The sequence below is a fragment of the Chenopodium quinoa genome, unplaced genomic scaffold, assembly GCF_001683475.1.
Source record: "Chenopodium quinoa cultivar QQ74 unplaced genomic scaffold, ASM168347v1, whole genome shotgun sequence".
Classification (NCBI taxonomy): Eukaryota; Viridiplantae; Streptophyta; class Magnoliopsida; order Caryophyllales; family Amaranthaceae; genus Chenopodium; species Chenopodium quinoa.
The window spans coordinates 1,371,427-1,399,213 of NW_018742815.1; the positions used below are offsets into that span (position 1 = coordinate 1,371,427).

The 27,787-nt window shown below is 35.7% G+C and overlaps 1 protein-coding gene across 1 annotated transcript; it reads right to left on the minus strand.

Annotated features, from left to right (window-relative positions):
* LOC110725647 (nuclear pore complex protein NUP205-like) lies at positions 1-27,787 on the minus strand. Its single transcript, XM_021905121.1, has 45 exons — positions 27,129-27,787; positions 26,923-27,018; positions 26,147-26,221; positions 25,923-26,027; positions 25,685-25,795; positions 25,249-25,408; positions 21,982-22,067; positions 21,688-21,810; positions 21,372-21,599; positions 21,213-21,302; positions 20,368-20,529; positions 19,079-19,195; positions 18,777-18,983; positions 18,412-18,513; positions 18,180-18,323; positions 15,923-16,053; positions 15,691-15,810; positions 14,474-14,597; positions 13,792-13,989; positions 12,982-13,100; positions 12,633-12,783; positions 12,432-12,544; positions 12,260-12,341; positions 11,942-12,028; positions 11,768-11,845; positions 11,164-11,367; positions 9,997-10,089; positions 9,793-9,903; positions 9,514-9,660; positions 9,154-9,209; positions 9,003-9,075; positions 8,681-8,871; positions 8,464-8,590; positions 8,288-8,365; positions 5,835-5,999; positions 4,946-5,116; positions 4,720-4,857; positions 3,888-4,031; positions 3,044-3,166; positions 2,822-2,917; positions 2,548-2,685; positions 2,348-2,448; positions 877-996; positions 663-795; positions 1-247 (listed from the first exon to the last, which is right to left on the minus strand). Exons 1-45 carry the CDS (start codon positions 27,267-27,269, stop codon positions 164-166), a joined length of 5,643 nt encoding a protein of 1,880 aa, XP_021760813.1. The 5' UTR covers positions 27,270-27,787; the 3' UTR covers positions 1-163.

A 27,787-nucleotide genomic window follows, 5' to 3' on the forward strand; every position in this document is an offset into this window, starting at 1 on the left:
TGTGCAAAGAGAAGTATATACAAATTACAACCACCTTCATAATCATTAGAAAGGCGTTCATTACTGTAGCCTGTAGGTCACAAGGGATACATATACTACATACAACAATAGATTAAAAATTATATCAACACCAAAATCCTAACAAAATTGAGCCTGGTAAAAATCATGACGCCAGTTTACGGATGGTCAATTCCTTAAGTGAGGTTACTAATCTGCCAAACACCTTGAGACTCTGTCCAATCTTATCCTGCACCAAGAGAAGAAAAACCAATTCATGCGAGGTGAATTTTTTTAGTAGTAGTCCCTTATGTTTCCTATTTTCTTAATTTAGGTGTCAATAGGCGCACCATTATTTGAACATAGTTTGACAGCACCATAATTCAACTATAAATCACTTATATACAAAACAGTTTGGCAGTTTCCCAATTAGATTTCCAGCAAAATAGACAAAGCTCAAAAGCATCAAGCAAGAATCTAAACTCAAAGCTCATACTTTGCAAAATGCTCAATAAAGACTCATCTATACCTTAACAGAGTGAGATGCTAATAATAATCTTTTATGCTGCAAGACTATCACAACTGCTAAACACTCTGATAATTCGCATGCAAGATATCACTTGGATGATCAGGCAACGGTACTATAAAGATAACAGCAAGTTTACCTCGTTTAGCAATTCCAATCTTTCTAGGATGGGAAGTAACTTTCCACATAAGGACGATAGATCCTGTTTAGACTCCACATCTGATGTACATGTAATCAGCTTTGTAGTGTCATTCGTTCCAGCCATCAAAGAACTGTCATAAATAAAGCCAGAACACATCACTTAGTCAAGAAAGTACAATACAATAAAAGAAGGGATATGAGAGGAATCATACGTGTCCTGGAAATGAGCAAGGATCACATTCAGCACATTCTCTGCCAGTAGAAGCAATAGAGTGACCAGCTGATCTCGGTCACCAACTATTTGACACATCTCCACCATTGCAATATAACGTCTGCAGAAACAGAAAGTAAGGTGAGAAAGCTTCAATCATGGACATTACCTGTTCTTGTTCCCACCAAGTATGGAAAGATTTTTGATAGGGGGTGGGTGGGGGGAAGAGGGGGGAGTGCAGAATTTTTCAAAAATAAAAGATTGAAGTCAGTGATACAAAGATGTGTGAAAACAAGCCTAGAACAAAATAAGCACATAATGAAATGAAAAGAAATAGAATACTATCTTGGGAGTATTTAACATCTAGTATTGTATTACTTCTGGCCTCCTGGGTCACCAATATGCATCCTAGAAAACAATTGACAGTGCAGCTCCTTTATATTCACAATAAAATAAAATAATACTACCTCCGTTTCTTTTTAGTTGACATGTATTCCTTTTTAGGAAGTTTTTTTTTAGTTGACACATTTCTTTTTGGGATAACTTTTTTACCTTGCATTTACAAGCTACTCCACTTGCTTTTTTATTCTCTCTCACTCTCTCTCCTCTCCTTAATATATGTGCCTAAATCAACACGTCAACTAAATAGAAACGGAGGAAGTAATAAATAAAGTTATTATTATTATTATTATTATTATTATTATTATTATTATTATTATTATTATTATTATTATTATTATTATTATTAATAATAATAATTTTTTTTAAAAAACCTTATTTAGATAACCATTTCCTGATATGTTCAATACACATTCATTTTTTACATGAATATCATACACAAATGCTCATATTGCTTGCTACACAGATGGGTTGCTCACATATAGCCTGAACAATAGAGCTTTGACGTCATTGATAAACAAGAGGCAAACCCAGACTAAGCCAACAGGTATGTCAGTGTGTGAAAAGCAGGGCTCTTTCGGTCCAAAATATAGTTTCCAGGAAAGCTACGAGTTGACTCTAAGTAGAAAACTCATAGGGCACAAGTAAAATAACAAATTCTAAAGAGAACATGTAGACTGTGTGATCTAGAATGGTATGGGAAGAATAGAATAAAGCAGTACACTTTTTTTAACTCCGAAGATTAAAATTCTATACTCCTTCAATTATAAAAAGTCTGACTCAGTTCTCGTTTTTTTTTAGAAAGTTCAACTCAAATTAACTTAGTTCTACTCTTGGAAATCCCATATTACCATGATTACACCCTTCCACCAACTTTTTATCCACATTCTTTTTACTCCATTCTCAATTTAGTTTATCCACCTTTTCTTACACCTACTTACAATTTTCAACTTTCTTAATAACTAGACTACAAGAATCTATAGTAAGTTGAACTTTTAGAAATGGAGGGAGTGTACTAAGATAGCATATAATTTCATCTTGCAGGTCCCAAGTTCAACCATTTCAATAGCTACCTTGTGTTTGTATTGTCTGATGTTGAAACACGAGTCTTCTCTGTATAGGTATTGATTATGCCATCCACTTCTTGTCTAGATAGCTCATTTATATCTTGAATCTGAAAATCAGCACAAGTCAAACAGAACAGCTTAATTAAATTTCAAAGGGGAGATTAGAAAAATTAGGAATCAAAGCAAGGCAAAGTATATGTTTCTACCTTGTTAAGCAACAGAGACTTCTCATCCGCAGCCCTTTCTAGGGCACTGGTTACAGTGTTGAGAAAATGGCCAAGCAGTGCTAATGTTGGTTGCTGCTTTCCACCAAATTTGTGGTATGCTGATTGATCATCTGAAACCTTTTTTTTTTTTGTGTTGGGGGGTTGGGGGGGGGTGATGGGGAAGATTTAGAGAAGTTAGAGATAATTAACAGACTACTGCACAACGATTCTTACATTTTTAGCATATGGTAATGAAAGCAAGATTTATGTCTACCTGCAACCTAAGGGATTTCTTCGTCACTTGGAAATAAAGGTATGAACTGAGTCTGAAGCCTATATGATATTTCTTTAGTTCCGACCTCCTTTGGTTCTGAAAGAAAATTATAAATAAACAACAAATGTAACATCAGAAATGACTCGACTGCATGAAAATTTACGAAAATAGCAAAAACTACTCCATGGCAAAGCTTCAGATCAAGTCAGAAAGAACATATACCAAAGGAGACAGCCCAGGAGAGACAGAAGAAAATGATTCAGAGTCCTGAGAGAACATATCACACATCATCCTAAAAAGGCCTTGAACAAATCCAAACTCATCATTCTCCTCATAAGGCCAGACCTGTTTAATTTATAGAAAAATTATTTGCGAGATTCCATCATATGTCAAAGCAAAATCAAGAAACATCAAATTTCAATATAAATAAATACAGAAATCCCACGACTTTCGCAAGGAACAAGACAAAGGATATACAACAAAACGTGGGGAATGGGTGGGGGGGGGGGGGGGAGGAACGTGGGGAATGGGTGGAAGAGGGGGGGGGGGGATCCTGTGCAGCAAGTATTTTGAGCATTGCAAATATGACATAGTGGTTCATCTTATTGACAAATCACTTTCAAAACTAGATATTATTGTCAAGGGCAATACCCTCCTGACTCCATTCTCCACATAAAAAAATGCACCCACGCTGTTAAGTCGATTTTGCATTCAATAACATAAAGTAAAAACACTCAAAGAACAAAAGCATAATAAATGACACAATGGGCATGACAGTAGCAAAGATACAATTATTTTGACATGAGGAAGCGTCAATCAAAACAAAAGCATCAATTAAGAATTGGTTATTTTGCAACACTAATAAAAAAGTGCAACCTTTCGTTTGTTACATACGTATATAGTAGTCAAGCCAAAGACCATACAAAAATAAAAAGTTGTCAAATGTTACAGGAATATTATACACACCACTACAAGTAAAATTTTGAAGTAAGAACGCAACTTTGTTCTGATTCGTAGTGCTAAGACATTTTAGAGAAGCAACAATTGTCAAAAGAGAGAATTGTACCTTACTTAATATGCCAACAGAAAGATTAATAAGCTCCATCATCAAGTCATCAACTTCAAAAATGTTTTCTTGCAAAGCCCGGTCAAACAGAGAAGGATGGGCTTTTACAAACTCGATAGCCTCACGAACAATTTTATTTTTCACCTATCAGAAGAGGGGGAAAAAAAGAGACAAGATAAATCTTCTGCGTTGGCATATTTTCTGAAATTTCACCGCTTATCAATTACCTACACGGCTACTCACACCAGTTTAGAAAATACTCATCAAAAACCAAGGGCAACAAGCACAATTTTGCAAAGATATGAAAAACCACTTGAAAAATACATTAACCAAGGCAGAAAATAAATGACCCAGCTTTACTAAAGGAAACACATGATAAGGACTAGCTGTGGCCTGGTGTTGGCCGACAGATTGGCAATATATTAGCTCCATTATAAATTGCGAATGAGGTCTGATTATATTCAACAGCCAATAAGGCAATAAGTAATATTTCTACATTAGACCAAATGAGATCATTGGCACTTCAAGCAGATCTATACAATGCATAAAACAACCGCAAATTAGGTTAATAACTACTCCCATCAACGCAAAATAAGTGTCGGCCTGTAGCACACATTAAGCAATGTCTGTAAGAGATTAAATTTTCAACTTTTACACTATCATCAACCAACTTTATAGTCTAGACTCTAGATCAGAAAAATATAAGTGCTACAGCTTAGTCTGGATAATACTTAGTTGGATTTTTAATTGTATAGCAATCAGTAGACCAGCATGACTATCGACCAAATGCCTCAAAAAAGAAGTTCTAAGAAACATGACCATATTGACAAACCTCGAAGAATTCAGATGCGTCAACCAATGAAGTCAGAGATAACACCAATCTCAATACTGGAGCAACAATCACTTGCTGCTTGTCAGCGTTTGCAGGCAGTTCTCTTCCGAACCTAGTTTCTGCCCGCCTTAAGCTTCCCTAACACACAAATATTCCAGCCTTCCAGGTATAAAAAAAAAATTCAAAAAAAATAAAATAATCAAACAGTAATCAGAAATGAAGATACCTTCAGGGGCATATATAGTGCTTTGCAAGATGCCAAATTCTCCAAGGTACCCATGGAGGACAAAACCTGAGCTCCAGCCTTTCCATATTTATGACTGATTCTTAACACCAAAGCAAGTTCAGCCTCAAGTGTACAGGCTCTCTGCAAAGTCTCCATAGTACGCCGGACATCCTACAATAAAAGTGCAACAAAAAGAATTATATGTGCATGTCCGTAAAAAAAGTAACATACAAGAAACAGCTCTCTGTCAGATGTATAGACATGGCGGATATCAACCAGGAATATACTTAATATATTCATAAAACCAAAATCATAAAAGGTAATTATATGAAATATACAGCTAGCAAGTTACAGAGCTCATACTCTTAACTACCTAAGTAAATTTACAAATAAGAATAAGGAAAAGAACAAATTTGTCCAAAGAGGGACCCAGATTCAGCCAAGTATCCACCAAACGTAATGTATGAATCTGCTTAGAACCTAAGGTCACTCCATACTATTTTCATTATCATAGGTAAGAAGCTTAATGGCAACCATTTTGAAAATACACAGGATCATAGATATGAAGTCCATGGCACAGATAAAAAATTTCATATACAAATAAACATAAAACTTCCAATCTTATCTTGTTATTATACAAGTTCTCCGGAAAAATCTATAAGCTTTTTCCTCAAAATTAATACCATTAGCTGGATATGGCAGAACATAGACCTATATAAGTTATACTTTATAAGTAGTTTGGAGTGATATACATCTTTAGCAATTATCTTAATTGCTGCTTTTAATATTTCTAACAAATAATATTTCTTATTTTCGCTTTTCAAGTTCAGAGTGAGTTCATGGTCCATGCCATATAGTAGCCAAAACAGCAAAAAATAGAATTACAAACCTGATGAGAAAAGTTGCTGATGCTCATCAAGCAAGACCTCAGGAAACCTCTACTCTGAAGTTGGTTCAGGAAAAACTTCTCATGATCGATACATATTAGTGCATCAAGAACAAAATGTGATATAGTCTTCCCAGATTCACTGCCTTGGGTTGCATCTTTTATCACCTGCAGAGGAGGTTAACAGATATAGATCCATAATCAGCTAGTGATCCAATGCACTCAATCAAAACTCAGCAGTATACCAAATACACAAATTCGCTAAACAAGTTCCTTTATATTTGGTACCAATACCATATAATAAACGTTGCACCGTCTACAAAAATATCTACTTTTACTCTCCATCGTATAAAAACAATATTAAAAAAAAAAAAACTCATTACTTTCATTTGTTTCTAATTCACATCTCTCCTAAAACAAGTCTTTATTCCCATAAGGATGGGGTTGGATACTTAAGCCATAAATATACTTCCTCCGGCTTTTTATACTTGCAACAATGAAAGTTTTACTATTACCCTTATTCAAACTCGTGGCCCACTTGACTATACTCTTAACACTCTCTCAACCCCATTTTAAGTGTATTAAATCATGTAAGACCCACTTTTCTTAAATACCACTTGTGTGTTGCAAGTATTAAAAGATGAAGTAAATACATATTGTGGTCATCTACAAAGATTTTCTTCCTCCATACCCTTCTTTCCAAGGTTACATGCTCCTGCACGCCCACTGCCTATTTTTCTAGTGCCACTGTTGACTTTTGCCATCCAAGTCATCTATGGCCACCCACATATTCTTTTGAAATCACTATTATCCCAACCCTTTACCTTCCTTACCATTATAAATATAGAGTAGACATTTTACAAGCCCAAACCAACGCAATACTCCTATTACCCTCAATATCAACAACTTCAACTTTGCTCTGAATATTTACACTCCTAGCTTTATCCCTCATATCAATCTCAAGATACTTAAATATGCTACACTCCATCTTTTTACTAAGTCTCCACCACACAATGCCAGTCTGAATTTATTTATAATCTTAAAGCCACACTAAGATTGCACAATAAGCCATTCACTGCTCTCAATTTGAACCACACAGACATTGTATCCCACCTCAATTATATAATTACCCACAGCCTACAATTACTTTTTCTGTATTCCCTTTATTAAACTACCACTTTTAAAACCCTACGTCAAAAGTACTCTCCAGTTGATACACTATTGTTCTACCTTTGATACTTATTAATGATTAAGGCATTCTCCAGAGATAAGCTTATTAGGAAAACCTGGCCATCCTGATGCCTTCTTTAGTAATAACCTCAAGACACACCAAAAGAATCCATCAATCTTCTATAGCCAAGTTTTAATCAATTGACATGTGGTCCCTTTTTCATTATTATCCGAGAAAATGAAAGATAGAGAAGCAAAGAACCTTGACATCTTCATAACAAATACATCACTCTTCACATGACAGTTCAGATTAAACCGGTGGTAAAGAAAGTGAAAAGTGACAATGACAGATGTGCAGTCGGCTGATTCAATGCAAGACAATGTGAGTACAAAGCAGCGTGACTTTAAATAAATATAAAACTTTGTCGCATAACCCATTTTTTTCAATTGCACTTCTTACAAAATTAAAAATTGTGAAAAAGGACCTTTTAAGTGAAAACTTGTGAAAAAGGACCTTTTAAGTTGTATTTTGTTTATATGGGGTACTTGGGCGAGCCTGCGACTTTACGTGGTGGTCAATGCAGGAGCTCCGACGTTGACTATCACGTGTTAGTCACGTGACTTTTTTTTGTTTAAAAAAAACCCCAAATTTCCCTCCTTTCCCGACCTAATCAATGAAAGAGTTAGGTCAGGAAAGGAGGGAAATTTGGGATTTTTTTGTTTAAAAAAAAAAATCACGTGACTAACACGTGATAGTCAACGCCGCAGCTCCCAGCATTGACCACCACGGAAGGTCACCCAAGTACCCCATACAAACAAAATGCAACTTAAAAGGTCCTTTTTCACAAGTTTTAACTTAAAAGGTCCTTTTTCAAAAAGCCGACCACTTAAAAAGTCATTTTTCACAATTTTCTCTTAAAATAACTCCTTGTCATTCACTTTAAAACCACTATTTTGAGAAAAGTTACATCGATCTCTTTAGAACTAAGGGAGTAAATTTAAGCCCATATCTTCAAGGGTAAATAAAAAACGTACTACACACACACACACACACACACACAAACACACACACACATAAAGTACACAATTTAATACACCATACTGAATCAATAACATCCTGTGAAGTTCATCCCAATTTCTTGTACCTTGTTTTAATTTAACAAGTCAAACAGTCCATTTATATACTTGTATATATTCAGCATTATTATATTTGAAAGAGCAAGAATAAAAAGATCAGCCACAAGACTGTATGACTATGATTGGCTATGATATAATGAAGAACCCACCAAATCTAGAATAGCTTGAGCTTCTTTCCGCAATATAGAGAAATTTGACCGTGCCAGTTCTTCTTGCTCTTTGTCAATCTGAAAAAACACGACATTCAGGACAATACCCATATAAAACATATTCGATCATCATTTGCTATCTCAAAGACATGACTCAGATAATAATCATGTGTCACCTTTTCAAGGTCCATATCTTCACTGTCCTGATTGGTACCAAGTAGTAATTGCAGCATCCTCTTAGGTACATCTGGATCAAGCACATGTTGACAGTACTGGAAATAGCTCAAAAGCAATGCATACTGCCTGAATTTCATGTTTAAAAAAAGAATAATCACAATCACAGCAAGCATAGCAACCACAAAAATAGCATCACCCACCGGAAAAATTACATACCTTCTTCTCAAGGCTTCTGATGAGTCATGTCTCAGAAGTGCCAGAGTAAGTTTAAATAATATAGAGAGACAAGCCCCATTTGATAATTGTTTAAACATTATAGCATCAAGGCAAGTTACAGCATCTGAATTTAAACCAGCAGGATATAAATATCTATCATCTCGCAGCTTGGCCATACATGTAAGAGCAACCTAAGAATCAGTGTAGTGGAAAAATTATCATCAATATGATCTAAATTTCCTTAAGAAATACATGGATTTACATATGAACTTAAGGGATTTAGGCATTTAGCATGAATTATTATACTCCAAACTAAGGATACCTGAGTTAACAATAGTGCCATCTTTAGAGAACAGTCGGGTGAAGCAGAAGCACTGATAGAGGCATCAAGCAATCTGCCAATACCAATAGCTCAATAAGAAATACAATATACCCATTAGGAAAATGTACACAAATCAAGCAGGCTTCCTTACTGAAACAAGACTTCAGTTCTATTTTCAAGGGATGACAATCTTCTTGAAGCAGAAATCTACAAGACAAAAATATCATTAAAACCAATATTCAAGGAGATAAAACAGCAGTTGTCAGCATATTAAGAAAAATATACTCCCTCCATTCCTTAAGAAGTTCATTTAAGAGTATACACATAAAATAGAGAGTTTTGTCATAGCATTGTCATTGAAAACTGCCAAGTAGAATGGAGTATTAAACTTTCATACACGCTATATAGAATTGGACATCTATGTGACAAAGGAATATCAGTTGAATTGACAGATTCCTAATAAAATATCATATAAACAACATAGGAGAAGAGGAGGGGGGGGGGGAATGACCTCAACAATCTGGGACCAGCCGGTTAGCATATGAAGTTGGGCAGCCTGTTCCTCCAGATTTCTGTTGTACTTCCAAGCCCATCTAAGCAATTGTTGAACCATCTCTCGCAAGTCATTAAGCTCTAGTTCATTGCCAAAGGAACTCATCTGGCATACCAAAAAAAAAATTGCACATTTGAAAAGGGCATAAAAAGAACAAACGAGAGGCTGAAACAGGTCTCAAATGATTATTTAACACATGCACAAAAACCATGTGTGTGCCCTCACGCTGTCACACACCTGCCAAAGTTTGTCTCGGAATGATGTAAGATTGATTAGACGATCACCTCGCTCTGAGTAATAGTATACACCATCCTTCTCAGAGACAGAACTTCGAAGAATTTCTTCGGCCTACAGGATAATAGTTACAAGTAATACACCTCAATCTTATAATAACTGAGCAGATGTTGTGATGAAAAAGCTACTATCAGTTACAACACTTACTAGCATGCTACATTTTGTATTAGATACGACTTGTGAATAGTCCAGAGTGGCCTCAGGAGCTCTAAATTGAATGATATCAAGCAGCTCTAATGCCTGACAATGTATAGGATACAATTAGATGTACACAACATGAAGTAATAGAAAAGCAATCTTAATTTCAGATAAGGGAATTTTTCATTGACGGGATTGAAAGAATGGTGCAATCTTAAGAGAACAAAGAGTACCCTAAAAAAATGGTTATGCAAGAACCACGCAAGCCAATCAAACTGGTATCACTAAAGCTTAGACAAGGAATCACGCGGCATACCCACTGGAAGCATAACAATGACGCAAAAAACACCACTCTACCCACAGACCCCCCAACTAGAAGATAGATCTGCTCCTAAATATTAGGATCAGTTTCTGTCCCCTCTCAACTCTCAAGGAACATACACACAAATAACCTGCCACAGAGATTTACAATATGCTTCCCATCCTCCCATAACCAAACTAAAAAACCTAGAGACTAGAGAGGCTTCAAAAGAGACCTTAAAGGTTTGCGCACACACACACACTTAACTGATCAACGTTATAGAAAATAACCTATTCCACACATAGAATGCCAGCTTAAAGCACAAACTAATGGCTCCCACATCGCTTACAACGAAGGCAAAGAGCACATAATTAACATATTGGTTCCCCACTTTCTGCAAATCATTTAATAGTTTCAAGCGTATCCACATATGAAGTTGTAATTGGAAAGAGGAAAGGGAGTAGCAAGAGGCTTGTGCAGTAGCTAGACTAGTAACAGCATCCCATCCTTCTAAAGAGTGAAGACCAGATCAGATCACTTGATGCCAAAGGGATTCCAGTATTAAAAGATTCTGCCATAGCATTCAACCACCTAAAACATTCTTAGACAATAAACACCAAACTTCTGGGCTACAGCTCATACTCGGCCAGTTTGGTGATCTTCATGTCTTCCCCATTTGAATTAATCTTTTTAAATTTCAAAAAATAAAGGTTTTCTAAACTTAAGAAACTAAGTAGAGCTCTTAACTCTCGTATTATTTTTTTAGTATCATACTTTACCTACATAATGAATTAACAGAGCAGACAACAAAAACAGTTGAGCATAATACAGACCAATTGTAATACACCAAGCACACAAATGGCACATGCCCATACCTTGCTTTTACTGATTGTTCCAGTCCCAGTATTATCTCTGTTTTGCAAAGCAAAGGAAGAAGCAATATCATGATCACCCTCCAGTTCGTTCATTTCTTGCCCAAACATATAGACAAGGATCTTTCGGCATGTTTCTCTATGGCTAGAATCAGTCATATCGCCAGAATGCAGCTCGACAGTCAGAAGCTTCAACAGCCAAGCTCTCTGCAAAAAGGTGACAAAGACTTACAAACAATGCACATAACTTCGTCGGAAAATAATAACAATTTTTTATTTTAAAAAAAAAGAATACCACTTCCATCAGGAAATTTAAAACTCATTGTTCTATAGTTAGACGTCTAAAAATAACAAAGAAATTATCTTTCTTTTTTACAAGGTAAGAGTAACACAAATTTCTATTAATAGAAGTAACATATAACACACAAAATGGCCAACCTATGTTGAAAAGTACTTTGACACTGAGACTTATCCTTCCTTGTTCAAAGATTCTACTTCCCTTCCCATACAGATAAAGCAGTAGTTCTTCAATAAAATAGAAGCACACGAGGAAACTAGGTAAACTTCAAAAGGAAAACATCAATCATATGGTTTACAGGGTTAAAACCTGATGAAGTGAGCTCGTTCGTAAAGCCTGGGCACTGTTCCGTTTAGGCAGCGGAGCAATGCCAATCGTCTCCAAATGCTGCATATGTTAAAAAGATGCTTACCAATACCAAAATGTAATATTTTGCTGAGCAGCCTTGAATAAAGAAAACGGAAAGAAACTTTGAATGGATACCTTGACAAAGAAATGATATCTCTTATTACTCAATAGATCCATCATTGGACCTGATGTAAGTTCATCAACACATAACTCATAAAGAAGCTGCAGAAAATCATTTAAGTTAAAAATAAATCAAACAAGGAAAAAAAATAGGTCAGGGATTTAAGCAATGCACTCAAGAACTCTTTATCATGGTAAAATATACCACTTTCAAAAGGTAGCAAGTATTTTTTGACAAAGCATCAGGGTAATTTCATGAATTAGTCCTATAATGCTGCTAATGTCTCAAGACTAGTGTTTGGTACTTTGTAGCTATCTAAATTAAAAGCTAACCTGAAATTCAAACTCATGAAGCAATGCATTTACATCCGGCTTCAAAAGTTTATCCAACATATCAAGAATAACCTTTAAGCAACTGTGTATCACAAATCAGTACAGAGATGAGAAAACTAATAAGAACTGAACAATCAATACAATGGATTCACATAAACCTAAAGTACCATACCTGTAATTAAATCTTGGCTGTAAGACCGTATGCTCAATCGGGGTATCTAGATCAAATTTAAGTAGCAAATGAGTCACATTTGGCGCTGGCCTGCTGATATTGTCAATTAGAAGCTGTAAAAAAAATGAGATGATATCAATAGAAAGCCACATAACGAATTTTTACAATAATATTAACAATTCACTAACAATACTCTAGCACCTGGAGTATAAGCACACCCAGATCATCACTGCTATTATCCACAATCTGGCTTTCTTGTGCACGTATCTCCAGGCACGAAGCATAATCCTCTACCAAAGAGCTTGCGGCATTAGATTTCAGCAATAACTGGACAAGCCCAACCATACGAGAGCTGGCAAAGATAAGGACAGTAGACATGACTTAGTTTCCATTTTAAGTACATTGAATATATAATAAAATAATCCACTAGCAGCATTCACTAATGTTTAAGAACGTTTATCAGTTATAGCTGTAAACAGGCTCAAAAACAATATTCAAAACTTTTACAGATTAAAGAATATCGAGGCAGAATGATACATAAAATGGATACCTCAAAGAGCTCATGATTTTGATTGAGCATTGTTGAATAAGTGGCTGTAGATCATATCTCACATACTCTAACAAAGCTACAATTTGATTATGATCTTGTGAAAGAATCACATCCAAAGGCTGTCAACAGAGAGACAAGGTGCTTTAGATCAGTAAAGACAGGAATATTTTAGGCAATTTCTACATGCAACAAGCCCAAACAATGCACACTTCTCACAGAAATACAAATATTTTAAAGCCAGAACACTTATTGGAAAGTAATCAGCTTTCTACCAAATATACATTTCCTAACATCACAGACATAATATAAAGAAGAATGAGGCACGAGGGAAAAGAGACATGCAAAAAAAGATACTGAACCCTGGATAACTGGAAAAGTAGCCCGCTTAGACAGCCCATTTATTTTGTTAATAAAATAAGAAAAAAAAAATACTTCGCATTAAAATAAAGGTTACTAGTAGATTATTCTCCCTACAAAAGAATACAATAACTATCATGACCAAGCCCATTATTTGCAATTTTTTGGGCGCCCGCGCACACACACACACACACAAAGGCAAGGTTACCATCATTGTTAGGGTTTAGGGCGAAGAGAGATTTACAAGGACCAGCCTCACCTGTAACTAGTAACGGGGGCTTAATAGAGAGTTTGCTATGGAAAACAATGATACAAAAGGTGAAATATCTTACTGTCTAAAATAATTATGGAAGGAAAGAAAGCAAGAAATTAAATAACAAACAAAAAAAATAGAATAAGACAACAAATTATGTGGTAGCACAGTTCCCTGAGTAGACAAACCATATTAATCACCTGATAAAGAGGGTGCCAATAATCGGCAAGCTGTATGTCCTTGCCTAAAATAAGAAATATAATCTCCAGAGACAAATTAACTGCTTTCTCCAAAAGGTCCCCATATATTTGGCTAGTGCGTTCAGTGATGATAGCATTAACCCCGGGTGAGAGAATACCCATGATGTTTCTAAATACTGTCTTGCCACTCATGAAGTCCTACAAAAATAACACAGAGAAGATATATAAGTCAGAGATACCATTAAAATGTACGCACTAAACATCATCACTTTCAACTGACAAGGTAGCAAGTAACTTACGATTCACCGGGATTTCACAGTACAAGAAATCGCCAATAGGGTTTTTCATCCATATCTAGAACAGTAATAACAAACTATGCCAACTAACAAGTCAAAATAGCCTTACATATTAATCAATCAGGAGTTTCAACATGTCACATACTCTTAACAAATATTATCACTTGGCAAAAAATATTGAACATGTCAAGTATTTATTAGGAAATTGGGGTTCCTGGCCTTAATTTAGTATAGAGCTGCAAAATTTCCATCGTTTCAACATTATGTTCAACTTTCAAAAAACTTTTCAAATTAAAGTAAATCAAAACAATACTGGCCGTCCACCATAGAAATAAACCTTAACATCGAAATAATGAAAAAACATGAAATCAAAACAGTTTGCACACCTTCATTAGCTCAACCACAGGAAGATGCAGTTGGTGTTGAGCAGGCTGCTGAACTGTAGAGAGCTGAGATCGGTCCGCAACACTCTCGATATCCTCAATTGTTATCTCATATGTAGTTAGTATCCTGCAGAGAGAAACCATTACTTAATACTGTGTATATATTACCCATCAAAAATCTAAAGAAATTTGATACTTCCTCTGTTCCTCAAACAATGCACCACTGGGGAAGTGAATAAAATTTTAGGCAGTGGGAAAAGAAAGGAAGAGAAAAAAGAAAAATAAACTTGCCCATGTGATTGCAAGCATAAACTAAAGCAACAAGCATTAAGATGTAAGGTCATATTGGGTATTTGTGAGTAAAAAGAGATATTCCCTTGGTTTTAAAAAGCGCGCCTCACTCCCAGGCTCTGGGAAATGGGCTTTAGCTAGGTGAGGCTCAGTCACCTACGGAAGGGGCGCGCCTCGTGCGCCTCAAAGTGCCTTTAGTAAGGTGCGCCTTTGCGCCTCAAGGAAAATAACTAAGATTTACGTTATAAATTGAAGAATGATGGACATTTATTCAAATTCAGACTACACCTTAGCTTTAAATATATCATTACTTAGTTTATTATGAATCTTTTCAATTTTTATTAAGTACTATCAAAGTAAAAAATAATTTGAAATAAATATATAAATACATGCGCCTTGCATGCAAAAGGCGCACGCCTTCGCCTTGCGCCTAGGCTGCAAGGACCATTTGCGCCTTGGTGCGCCGTGCGCTTTTTAAAACTAAGGATATTTCATATTTGTTATCCTAAAATTAGTTGTCAAACTTCCTTCAGACAAATGGTGCAATATTATGGGAGTGGATGAAGTAATAAAAAAAATTATTTAAAAAATCAAATACATAGCTACAAAGTGTTCTCACAGAAAAATATCACCTTTGTTACACAATAGATACAAACACTTTGACTTTTTTCCCTAGTCAACACTTTGACTTTTTGCTCTACTCATTAATAAACTTTGTCTACACTTTCATGTATATATAAAACTTTTAAAAATTAATTATTAATTGACGTGTATACAAAATTTAATGGTTAAAGAATTGTGCTGGAAAGTAAAAAGGTCAAAAGAGTGCATCTATTATGAAACCGAGGCAGTATGAATGAAGTAAACATGCATAAATAAAGGTCTTATAAGTGAGGATTTAAAAGGAATATTTAGTATACGAAACTCACATTCGAAAATGATGAAGACAAGCAACTACCAACTGCCACTTTTCAGATAGATCGGCATAGGCCCTTTGTGGAAAAGGCCCAAAGACCTGATCATAAATGAATCTGAATATACCAACGAACCTGCAGACAGTAACAATCAACCAATGCGTAAATCTAAAAAGATATATTGACTTGACCATTCCAGGTTAAGAGCAGCACACTATTTGCCAAACAAGGGTAGAAACGCAATTACCTACGACCTCCATCACTAAAATCTTTTTCTTCAGCAATCAGAGCATTCAATAGTTTAATAAATGAAATTGTGGAGGGGTAATATTCTCTCCTTGCCTCAATTTCATTTAACTCAAACTGCATATCATACACCTGCAAATGACAATTACATTTTTAATCAATTCTACAATAATAGAAGCTGTCAGTCTTACCAAAAATCCAGTCAAAAGAAATAGAAAAATTGATCAAAACGCTTCACACAAGAAATTGAAATGGGAAGGAATCATATCCATTCAATTTTTAATCAAGAGCCACTACGGAATACATGCAATTCACTTTTGTGCATATTTTTTAGGCCTGATATACAGACTGGTTTTGGGAAGGAAAACTGAAATAAGGGGTATTAAGTGACATTTGTGACCTGAAAAAATATCGCAAAAGACCTTGACTCTTTATGATTTTATTTTATTTCCAATTGGACCTATTATGTGTCATCTAGCCCACCTTTGTAATTTTCATGCAGTAAAATTCTTACTCTCTTAAAGAAAACATGTGAAGGGAATGATGTCCAACATGTGGTAGTCAAATAACATGAAAGAAAAACACAGCGGGGGTTGTACATAGAAAAGTCTGTTTCTTTAGATTGTTTCATCCATTTAGTTAGTCTTTCATAATATTAATCACCGTGGATAGACGTGTATTTGATGACTTGAAGGGATACTGCATTTTTTCCTTCACTAAGTTTGATGCTTTAATAGGCAAGTAGATTATAAGGGAACACCAGAGGGGTGGTCAACCCTAAACAGAAAGGAGGGTTAGAATAAATATATATTCTCACACCCCAAATTATAGACATCTCCATATCACATGTTTCAGCAAGGTAATAGCAAAGTGACCAACAGAGAACACAATCACATTGGCAACATTCACAATGCTACACTCAAGAGCCCTAACACTTCTGTACACAGCTAGAGGTAGTTGTAATAATGTTGCTGGCTCCTAGCGATACCAAAATCTTATAAATTTCCCATGATCAACCTTTTACAGACAAATAGCCAGTTGTTCTAACATTCGTCTCACCTAGAAGTCGGCTACGGCGATCTCCTCAGTCCTCACCACTTCTGACAGTAAAAAATGTCCAACTGTGAAGAAGATGCTCTGGTTGTTGGCTACTCGAATGGTTTAATTGTCACTCACGAGGGGATGATGGTCACTGTATGTTACTTTTCCTAGGGGTTATGGGATAATTCCAAATTTTTCCTTTGATTTCTTACTTTAGAAAAAATCTTGAGTAGTTTAGTACATTTCTTTGTCAGACTCCAAGAACACAAAATTTGAATGTCTGAACTGCCGGATTTTTAACTTGTGGTTTTCACTTGCCGAAAACCCAAATCGCACCAAACCTCTATTTCCACATAATTTTAATAGCTAAGATCTGAAGCGGGTAAAAGTGTTTGTATCAGTTTCATTTGGATAATCTTAATGCTGATCAGAACCTAGACGCACACAAAAAAGGGCTTTGTCTAAGAATGTGTATCTTTTTTGTTAAAAAACTGGATCATAAGAGCAGGCTAGCAGCTGAAAGGAAAACAAGCAGCAAGGTGTCTTCTTTACGGGGGAAAAAAAAAAAAAAAAAAAAAAAAAAATTATAGGCGACCCCAATATCTTTAACCTACACAACCAAGTAGCTATTGAACGCCCCGTACACTTTAGCCCATAACACCGCTATAAAGGTGACTTTATGCCGCAACAGATCAGAAGACAAAGAAATCTAGATTGCTCATGTGTTTTGCTATTGGATTGAAAAGGAACCACTCGTCCTTGCATAATTGCATTGTGATACGACAACTTATATTAGTTATATATGAGGCTGTGACGAGCTTTTTCGCATTATTGGCTTTAACTCGGCTACCCCATCAAAAATATCAGTCCTTTTTCATATCCAATATACGAAATCTGCAAAATGTATAGGGGACGAAAAAAATTCCCAATTTTTGTTTGTTCATGCATTCAAGAAGATTTGGTCTTAACAGAATTTTCAGGCATCATAGCCCCCATGGCCCCACCCCCCGCCACAAAGAGAAAATGTGCCCAGAGTAAGCAATAATGAATGCATCACTGGCAAATTTTCTAACTAGTAAATGTTCAACGAATTTCAAGCAACACTAGATTGAGGCCAGTTACTATAGAATGAATTATGCATAATGCATTGATGACTTGGCAATAACTAGACCACTAAAAAAAATTAAAAATTAAAAATAAATAAATAAATAAATAACCTGGGTAGACATTGGCTGTGCAGTATTTACAACTTGGGGTCCAACTACAACTGGCAGATCATATTGCTCAAGATAGCCCCAAATAGTGTCTTTCATCAATGGAGAAACTCGGATAAATACAGCTATAGCATCCCTCAAGGCACCCTGGAAAGACAAGAAGTGTCAACTATAAATTGCAGAGGTATCAAATTTTGCTCCATAATTCAATCAATAAAAGGTGAAGTAAACCCACCTTGAGAAAAGGAGGCACATTTTCATAACTAAGGAGCTTAAATAATGGCTCGATATCAGTAAACCAGTTTTTCCTGTCAATGGGATTTCCATTTTCCACAACCTGCAGTTACCATAAATCAAGTCTTTAGAGTCAGAGTAATATATTTCTTGGTCCAGAGTTAATAGAGACTGCGTAAAAACACTTCTCCAATAAGAAAAGAACATTTAATTCAAAAAGAAATGAACTGTCTTGCAAAAAAGGTAATCAAGAAGTACAACCCAATTTCTTTTATGCTTCCACTACAGAGATTAACATGGAATGATAATTAAAAATGTTAAACTTTGTAACCATGAGAAGAATTGTTTGGATAAATGACAACAAACCTTTCGAAGAACAGTCAAATATGCAACAAGTGCTTTAGCATCCCCTTCTGGAAATTCTGGCAGCAAGGAACCAGTGCTCTGAAGAGTCTGCTTAAACTTATCCGCATAAATTGACAAGCAATCAAACAAAGTGCTCCAAGAAACAGAACGGAAAGTTTTCCCCTGAAGCAGCTCAAAAACTTTTGACGAACCCTCTTGACTGCAAGCCTGCAAAAAAGGGTAAGAAAACCAAGACTTGAAAATAAAACAAAAATAAAGAAAGAAAGGATTGTGCGACAGAAAATAGCAATCATTTCACGTACCAAGGCGCCAAGCATTTTTAAAAAAGCAACCAGCGTATGAAAATTACTGTGATCTTCCCCAGCGAAGTTAACAAAGGTCCACAGAACATCATTTCCGGACAGCAATTCCGGTTCTTTCTGAAAAATATCAAACAATTGCAGGAATTCTAAGCAAGCACCATCCGATGAAATAAGTTTCCGATAATTAAATAATGGTGCAAAAAAAAAAAAGAATGTGTGATGTTTTAAACCATCTTCAGAATGAGACAAACAGAACATTATTAGCCTGCCATAAACCTAACTACTAAGTACTAAGACAACTAACTACCACAAAAAATAAAATGCATGATAATTTTAGTGTTGTTACTCTAGCCTTTCAACAGCTAAGCAGATGACAAAGCCAACCCATTAACTCAACATAGTGCAAAGCTTACGAATCAACATTGATACAAGATTGGTTTTGGCCAAATCTAATACTACAGCAACAGCAAAATCAAAGACTTAATCCTCAAGGGGATCAGCCACATGAACCAATAATTTCTTTCCTATAGTAGTCAGCCAAGATCATTTCCCTCCAGGCCCATTTATCACAGTGATCAATATGCTCCAGTAAGCCCACTTCCTTCATATCATTCCTAAATCCATTGAAGTCATCTTTGGCATCCCTAATTTCCTTCAAATGCATCTTCTAGTCTTCATCTTACATGCCCAAACCAACTTAATCGATTCTCCCCTTATCTCATACTTAATACCCATAACTCCAACTTTTCACTAAATATCCTCATTTGGTATAAATAATATCATTCTTCAAAAGGTGCTCCCACAAATCAATCTATACTCACGCATTTTTTTACTCCCATTTTCTAATATGATCCTTTGTAAACGATGAATCATATATTAACTTTGCTCCAACAGTCTCATCATAGAATTTTCCCTTAAACCTTACAGGTATAGTACTCTCACCCAATAACCCTCTGTTGCTGCACTCAATTTAAGCCACCCGGACTTCATACTCTAAATCACATTTTACCCAGATTTAATCCTCTCAGCAATGAAAGGACTTAGGCCAAGCTGGTCTGAACAAACCACATTAGACAAAACAACAAAAAAAAAAAAAAAAAATAAATAAATAAATAAATAAAATTAAAATTAAAGATTAGAAAAAGAAAAGGAAACCATCTGCAGTGCATCAGTAATGTCTCATGCATTCACAGCCAGAGGTGATGGATTATGTATCTCACAATATTACCACACTAGTAATCAGACATAATCTGCCTTTACTTGGCCACCAAAAAAGTGAAGGGGCATACCTGATAAATCTCACTGATAAACTCCAACAAGGAAATAAATGGTTGACGATCAACTTCAGCAGCATGACCAGCATTTATGTTGTCCAAGTGAGAAAAGCCATGAGGTCCTCCCATGCGATAAGGGCTTAGTGTAGTCATAACCTTCTCTTTGACCTCTTTTACCTATAAAAATCAGAGATAGAAATTATGTTACTTTGACTCTTCATTAGGTCATGCAAACCAATGAAGAACACAAAAACAATTTAATGAGGCTAGGGAAACTTTACACTATATTTGGATAACAATAGTGAAGGGAAAGGGAGGGGAAGGAAAAAGAGGGGAAGGAAAAAGAGGGAAGGGAAAGGGAGGGGAAGGAAAAAGAGGGAAGGGAAAAGAGGGGAAGGAAAAAGAGGGAAGGGAAAGGGAGGTGAGGGGTAAGAGAGGTGGACTTCCAATTCCCTTCCAAATTTTTCCAAAGGAACTTGGTTTTTAATGAGGGAGGGAAATGGATCCTTCCAATTCCCTCCCCTTCCCTCCTTGTATTAGACATCCAAATAAAGGATGATGGATCTCTACTTTTCTTTTCTCTTCCTTTCCCTCCATTTCTCTCTATCCAAACATAGTGTAACTCATTCACTTCAATTTTCAACCACATACTACCACACACACACACGCACGCACGCACAAAAAAAAAAAAAAAAAAAAAAAAAAGGTACTAGAATAAATTAAATAAATTATTTTAAAACAAAAGAATGTGAAGAGGAGAGAAAATCTTGTAATGTATGCTCACAAATGGGTTTAAGATCAAAATTCTCAGTACAGGCAAACATATCAGCCTCAAATGTTAAATAATGAGTTGGACAGACCTTGTCTCTAGCAAGTGGTTCAGACAAGAAGATAGTCATAAGCTTATGAAGATAAGCATTGTACATATAAGTCATATCTTCATCATCATTCTGCAGACAGAAAAACACAATTACGCCCTCAAAAATTATCCCAAAACTTTCAGTCATCTTAAGAATTACCTGATAAGCAGCAGTTCGGAGAACTTTCTCCATGAAAAACTGAAACACGTTGTTTGAGAAAATGACTTCCAAGCAAGAGCTAATATTCTGCAAGTCTTTGGACGAAGCACTGGAGATTGTATTCCTTGTTGTGACTCCCTCTTGTACTAACATCAGATGCACTGACCATGCCAGTCTTACGCAGTCAACAAATCCACTTATATTTGGGTCGTTAACAGGAGCCATCACCTAAATATATTTCAAATCATTAAACAGAAGATTATAACACTTTATATTACTTAAACCAAAAGGCACCTATCTAACCAGTGGTTCTTACAATATCTTGAAACTCTTGTCTGAAGGAAACATCACGAGAAAGGACAGACACTTTCTCTGGAACAGTGCTTAGAGCATCAGAAGTGAATGCAATTACAAGAGAAAAAAGGATGCCATATGTGATCTGCACGGGAAAATCAAGAACCAAATTAAATGCAGCACAATAGAGCAAGGAGGGACTGCAACAGAATTATTAGAAAATAGACAAAATAAATTAATTAGATTCCAGAAACACAGAAATAAAAATTAAAAAAAATTAAATTAAATTAAAAGAAAAGAGACTACAAATACATACCTGATATTTTGAGGTGTCAGTGCAGCCGTTGAGTTCAGCAGCACTGTCTTTCAGTCCTGAGAATATATCCTTTATATCTTTGGGGCCTAAACAAGAAAAAAAAAAAAAAATCACAGTTTAGGAATGCAGTATCTAACAGCCTATCAAATGAAAAACATTTCCAAAATTGATAACAATTTTATAAAAATAAAGGATTGATCCCAAGTTATAGCAATATTCTCAAACAATGCTCACATAGTCAAGTTTCAAAATTATCAAGATATTGGCCAAGAAAAAATATCTATCCCCAAAGGATCATATTCAGACAGGGAGTTAATAGCACTTAAGCCAAACTTTTAAAGAGGATTATAGATTTGTAGTCATAACACCACCCACTTTCTTCTTTCTCACACTTTCTACCTTATCCCTGAAAACCCATCCCTACATCCTCCCTTTATTCCTCGTCACCCCCACTCACTCCCATCACCAAACATCTTTCATTACCATCCTCGACATAGTTCTACACCTAATCCTCTTCAACAAGAGTCACAGCCACCATTTTGGACCATCACCATCATCTTTTACGGCAACCAGCAGTATCTTATAAATACCTGTTCCCAGCATGGAAAAAAAGATAGGCTAGATTTGAGACTTCGGTGATTTAAATTGGCCTCAGGTTATCAATCAAAAACCAAAAAGACCAGAGCCGGCTCCATAGAGTCAATTTTTTCTACCACCATGGATATAAAGCCAATGGTTGTAAAAGAGTTTTTGTGGTTGGAAACCAAGGGATATATTTGTTGCAGTTCACTCCGGATGAGAACAGGATAGGGCGGAAACTCAGATTTTCCATTGATCTGGCAACTAAACCCTTGTTTTTGATCAATGTATGAAACAACTAGAATGTATAGCGCACCTACTTAAATTAAAAAAAAAAAAAAGCGATCCTTCAGCACATTTTTGCACTTCTTCAAAGTATAGCAATATAGCATACTTACTAAAAATAAAAAATGAGGAAAAAAAAGCTGAATGCCTTGGGTGCCTCACTGAAATTGCCTCGCCTAGACCAAAAAAAATGTGCATATCCCCAGCACCTACCATTTATACATTATTTCAAATATTATATTTAGTAGAGAGATGTGGGTTGGGAACTGCAATATAGCCTGCTATAGTAAGGAAAAATACTACTGATAGATGAAAATTGTTTGTTCACATTGAAAGCCAGTATGGTAACAATAATGCAGCAAAGAAGAAACAGTATCCAAAAAAAAAATTACAAGGAAAAGCTGCATCCAAAATTTTCAGAAAAAAAGGTTTTTTTCATGATGTGATAAAAGGCTAAAGAGCTTTGTGCTCGATGTAGCTGGCTCAATTGATCTCTGTGTTTGGACTTTTACTCTAGCTTGCAGCAAACCTGTTTTCTTAAAATGAAGATGTTGGATGGTTTTCCCTAATGCACTTATCTATCTTAAAAACTTTCACAACAATTAGATTTTTGAAAGCTACCATTATTTTGGTGGTGGAATGGAATTAATGACATACAAAGGAAGTGATGGTGACAAGGACCAATGGTGAAAAAGATGAAAGAAAACAAAGGCTTGGGAAGGGGGGTGGGGGTTGGGTACCATAATTTTTGCTAAGCTGCCATTACATGAATTTGTCAACCCTGCATTAGTAAAGTTATTTGTCAACTTTTCCCACTAGAGAATTAATTTGAGAATCTGATAATTCATTTGAGAATCTTCAAGAAATGAGGGTCGTTTTACTTCACTCGAAATAGTTTAAACATATGAGAATCTAGGACACTTTACAAAAAATAATCCAAATAGTTTAAACATATTCACTCAAAAACACATATTAAACCACACCAAAATGAGCGAGCTAATAACTTCATCATACACTCATTTTTCAATCCCTAGACACTGAAAATTCTTGAAAAAAAAAATAAGAAAGTTGGGTGCAATTTGATAAATGTTATTAAAGATAGGGAAAGGGATTTTAAGACTTCCCTTTCTCTAATATATTCATTCCCCTTTTACACTTTGCTCTCATTCACTCACTTCACCACCACCATTGGCGCGGAACTAGTGTATGACCTGGTAGGGCACGTGACTTACCACTTTATTAAAAATTCAGCTTTTTTTTTATTTTTGCTTCGTGAAAAAAATGTAAAATTACACTGTAATTTCTATTTTAATTATTTTAATTTTTAAGATTGTTCTGAGCCAATTGTATATGCTCTTTTGGTTGCTATGATTGGTTGAAATTGGTGGTTTTTTTTCTTTTTTTTTTTTTTGGTTACGGTAAGAATTTCTTACTATGTGTGTAGAATTGTTGGTTTGTGTGACAAATTCGGCTTATACGAAGGATAGCTATTTTGATATATTAACTATATCTATGCTATCTAATAATTCTAATTAAACTTCTGCAACAAATTTCGGAATAGGAGGGATGAGCTATTTTAATATAGTTAAAGCATTAATATTAGTTGTTGAATAATACACAATTGATGGTGATATACCATTACAAAAATCCTCCCCACCATCCTCTCTCTCTCTCTCTCTCTCAAGTTGGATACACAATATTGAGATATCAAAAATTATGGGGATAAAAAATAACAAAACCTTTGTCACAAGCAATTCCTATCCCCATCCTTAAATACCATTACCACTCACCAAAAAATCAAAAATTGACACGGACACCAAAGTCTAGTGGAGATGGACCCACCTTATCTGTCAAAGTTGCTCACTAGCATGTTGGAGATGGAGTGTGATTCATGCACTAATCATAAATAAAATCTTGTAAAATCTCAGTCAAAATCCAACCATGTATCACCTGACTTCTCCACTGATATCAAATTCCCAGCACCATCTTCCTCCATGAACCCAATAACCACCACCACCCCCCCCCCTCTCCTCTTTAGACCAATAATACCATCAGTTTACTATTTACCCACAAGACCAAGGCTAGAAAGGGGGGAAACGCACATATATTCAAAAGATCTACAGGCACTAAAATTTGAACAGGTCATTATTGGGTCCTTATTATATGATAAAATGGCTGAAAATGAGGGGGATCTGCATATTCTATGACAGGCTGATAGCAGAACCTGGCCTGTGTTAGAGTCCATGATTATGTCAACTTTACCATAATGCACCAAATCAGCAAAACAAACTAGAAAATAAGAGACTGAATACATTTGTGCTACCGCACATATCAGATGGTCGAAGAATTCCTAAAGTTCAATAATCATAAGTTCAAGTAATCAACAACTCTCAAGACACTTACTTGTGCGCACAACCAGAGCAGACAACACAAGGCAGTGAGAGAGGATAAGTCTTTCCCGGCAAACAACTGCTCGACGCTCCACAATAGCACCACGAGCATCAATGATATAACGCTCTGCATTAGGACCCCCTAAACCAGCTGGTTCTTCCCAATTGAGTTCCTAGATACCAATAATACAACAGGAAGTTACTAGAGGATCTTAAAAAGAAGGAAGCTTGCATAAATACAGATATGCAACCATACTACTCATTCCTACTGTTACATAAGGTCATTTACATAGGGTATATGTTATCAGAATGTGCCTCCTACTCAACAACACATCCACTCATACATTTTCATAATCTTAGTTTCAAGAACCAAGTACTGAGATGATATCAAACTTTATAAATGGGAGCTGAATAGTGGTACAGTAAAGAGTGAATAACCCATGGCCAACCTTTATTAAAGTTATCAATCGTTGTCTGAGCCCAGCATTTAAAAGATCCTCTAAATATTTCTGAATGTCAGCCACCAGATCCCCTTCAAGATCCTGGTCAAGCACAACAGCCTGCGAAAACAAAAAGTAAAATGATGATCAGTAAATGGAAAAACAAAAAATTAAGTAAAAAAAATTAATTAAAAAAAAAATCCATCATAGGCAAACGACATTATGAAGATGATAGGAAATGTTATACCCTCAATAGAGTGTACAAGGCTGTGATTAGATCTCTTCTTTCTGTATACCAGAGTCCAGTCGCTAGACGTAAAATTTCCAAAGGTTCTCGTCCTAACAAGCCCCACTGAGAGAAAGAAGAGTGCACATTAATACCAATAAGTGCACCTGATGTCAATTTGCTAGTATAAGACATAATTATGCACCAAGAGACAAAAAAAATAAGAGAAGGGGGCACATCTGTACCTCTTGGTTTGCAGAAACAAGCAACCGCACACAATCAATTTCATTGAGGTGAAGATCATCACTCAGTTTCAGAGCCTAACCATCCATCAAAAAACAATAGCATTTAAGAATAGGGAAGAAACAAAATGCGATAAAGTTACAGGATACAGATTAAAGAAATTCGATATCAACCACTTAAATAAAAGATGAATCCTTCCATTACATCGAAAAGTCTCCTTTCGAACAGAATTTCTCAAATAGTTGGTGTTAAAGCAGCTAAAATCCCCTGACAATGTCCAAAAAAAAACTACTCCTCTGTCCAGATTCTGTATTCAAATTGTCCGAACTCCTCATAAATACGGTTTTCCAAGGAGATTTATGATACTTGTTAACCTACTCATAGACTCTCCTCATTACTCAAGCTCAGTAAGAGGCATCTTAGAATACCTAATCATAAACCATCACTAATCAAATAAAGGTGACGACTTGATCCCGAACATATCAGAGTAGTTTAATACGATTATTATTTCTGCACCAAAGGAGTATACACATGTAAAGTCTTACATCAAGTAGGTGTTTGTGTACGAGTAATTGACAAGGATCGATTAAAAACTGTAATTATCTTGAACTTGCTCACTTTCACATTGCTCCAATAGAAAAATTCAACTAATAATTTTCTAATAGAACAGCTCATTATTCTACTGCATAAAATTACTAACACCAAACCCTCACAATTTAACACCAAAAAGCAAGTAATTCAGCAAACAAAAAATGTAGCAAAGCAGCGAAAAGCTTACAAGATGAACATCCTGATCGTCCAACGATATCGGCGGGGACGTCGGTAACCGTACTTCCTTCGATTGCACCTCAGTTCGATCCGCCGGTCGAGGAGGCTAACAAATTAAACCACAAAAACAATCAAATTCAACAAAAAAAAAAACATCAAAATTGAGCAAAAAAAACAAAAACAAAATCAAATTGAAAAAGGCAATAGAAACATTACAGGATAAGAGAGGAGGTTTTGGAGAGAGGAGAGAGAACTGCGAACGGCGTGCATAAGCTCAATACGATCGGAAGGAGAAGGAGGAGAAGAGCTTAGAAGTGTGGATTCGATTGTGGAAAGGAGTTGCTTAGGAGACACCATTGTTGAAGCTTGGAGAAACCCTAGAAATGGTGGTTTGAGGAAGAAAGGGATTTAGGGCGGGAAAATTGGGGAGAGTTTTAGGAGGAGAGAGAAAATGGAGGAAGAAGGCGAAAGGTGTGTGTTTTTGAGAGAGTGAGGAAGTTGAGTTTAGAGGTTTGTGAAACCCCGTTAAAGCCCTTCCTTCGTTCTGGAATTTGGTCTGAGGAATGAACTAATAGCAGAGTTGAATTTATTTTTTATTTTTTATTTTTTTGGTGAAAATTCAAATTTTGTGCACAATTTTGGCCCAATAAGTGGGTTTTGGGACAACATTTTTGGCCCAAATAATGGGCCCAACCCATCATGAAGGTTTTATTACTTCTATGTTTTTTAACCTTTCATTTGGAACTAGTGGGTAGTCTCGACATTGTACCGGGTTTCTACTTTAATTTTTACTTGTGATTATATGTATTTGATATTTATAATGTTTTTCTTAAAAAAATTCAACCTTATGATAATCAATTATATACATTTATTTT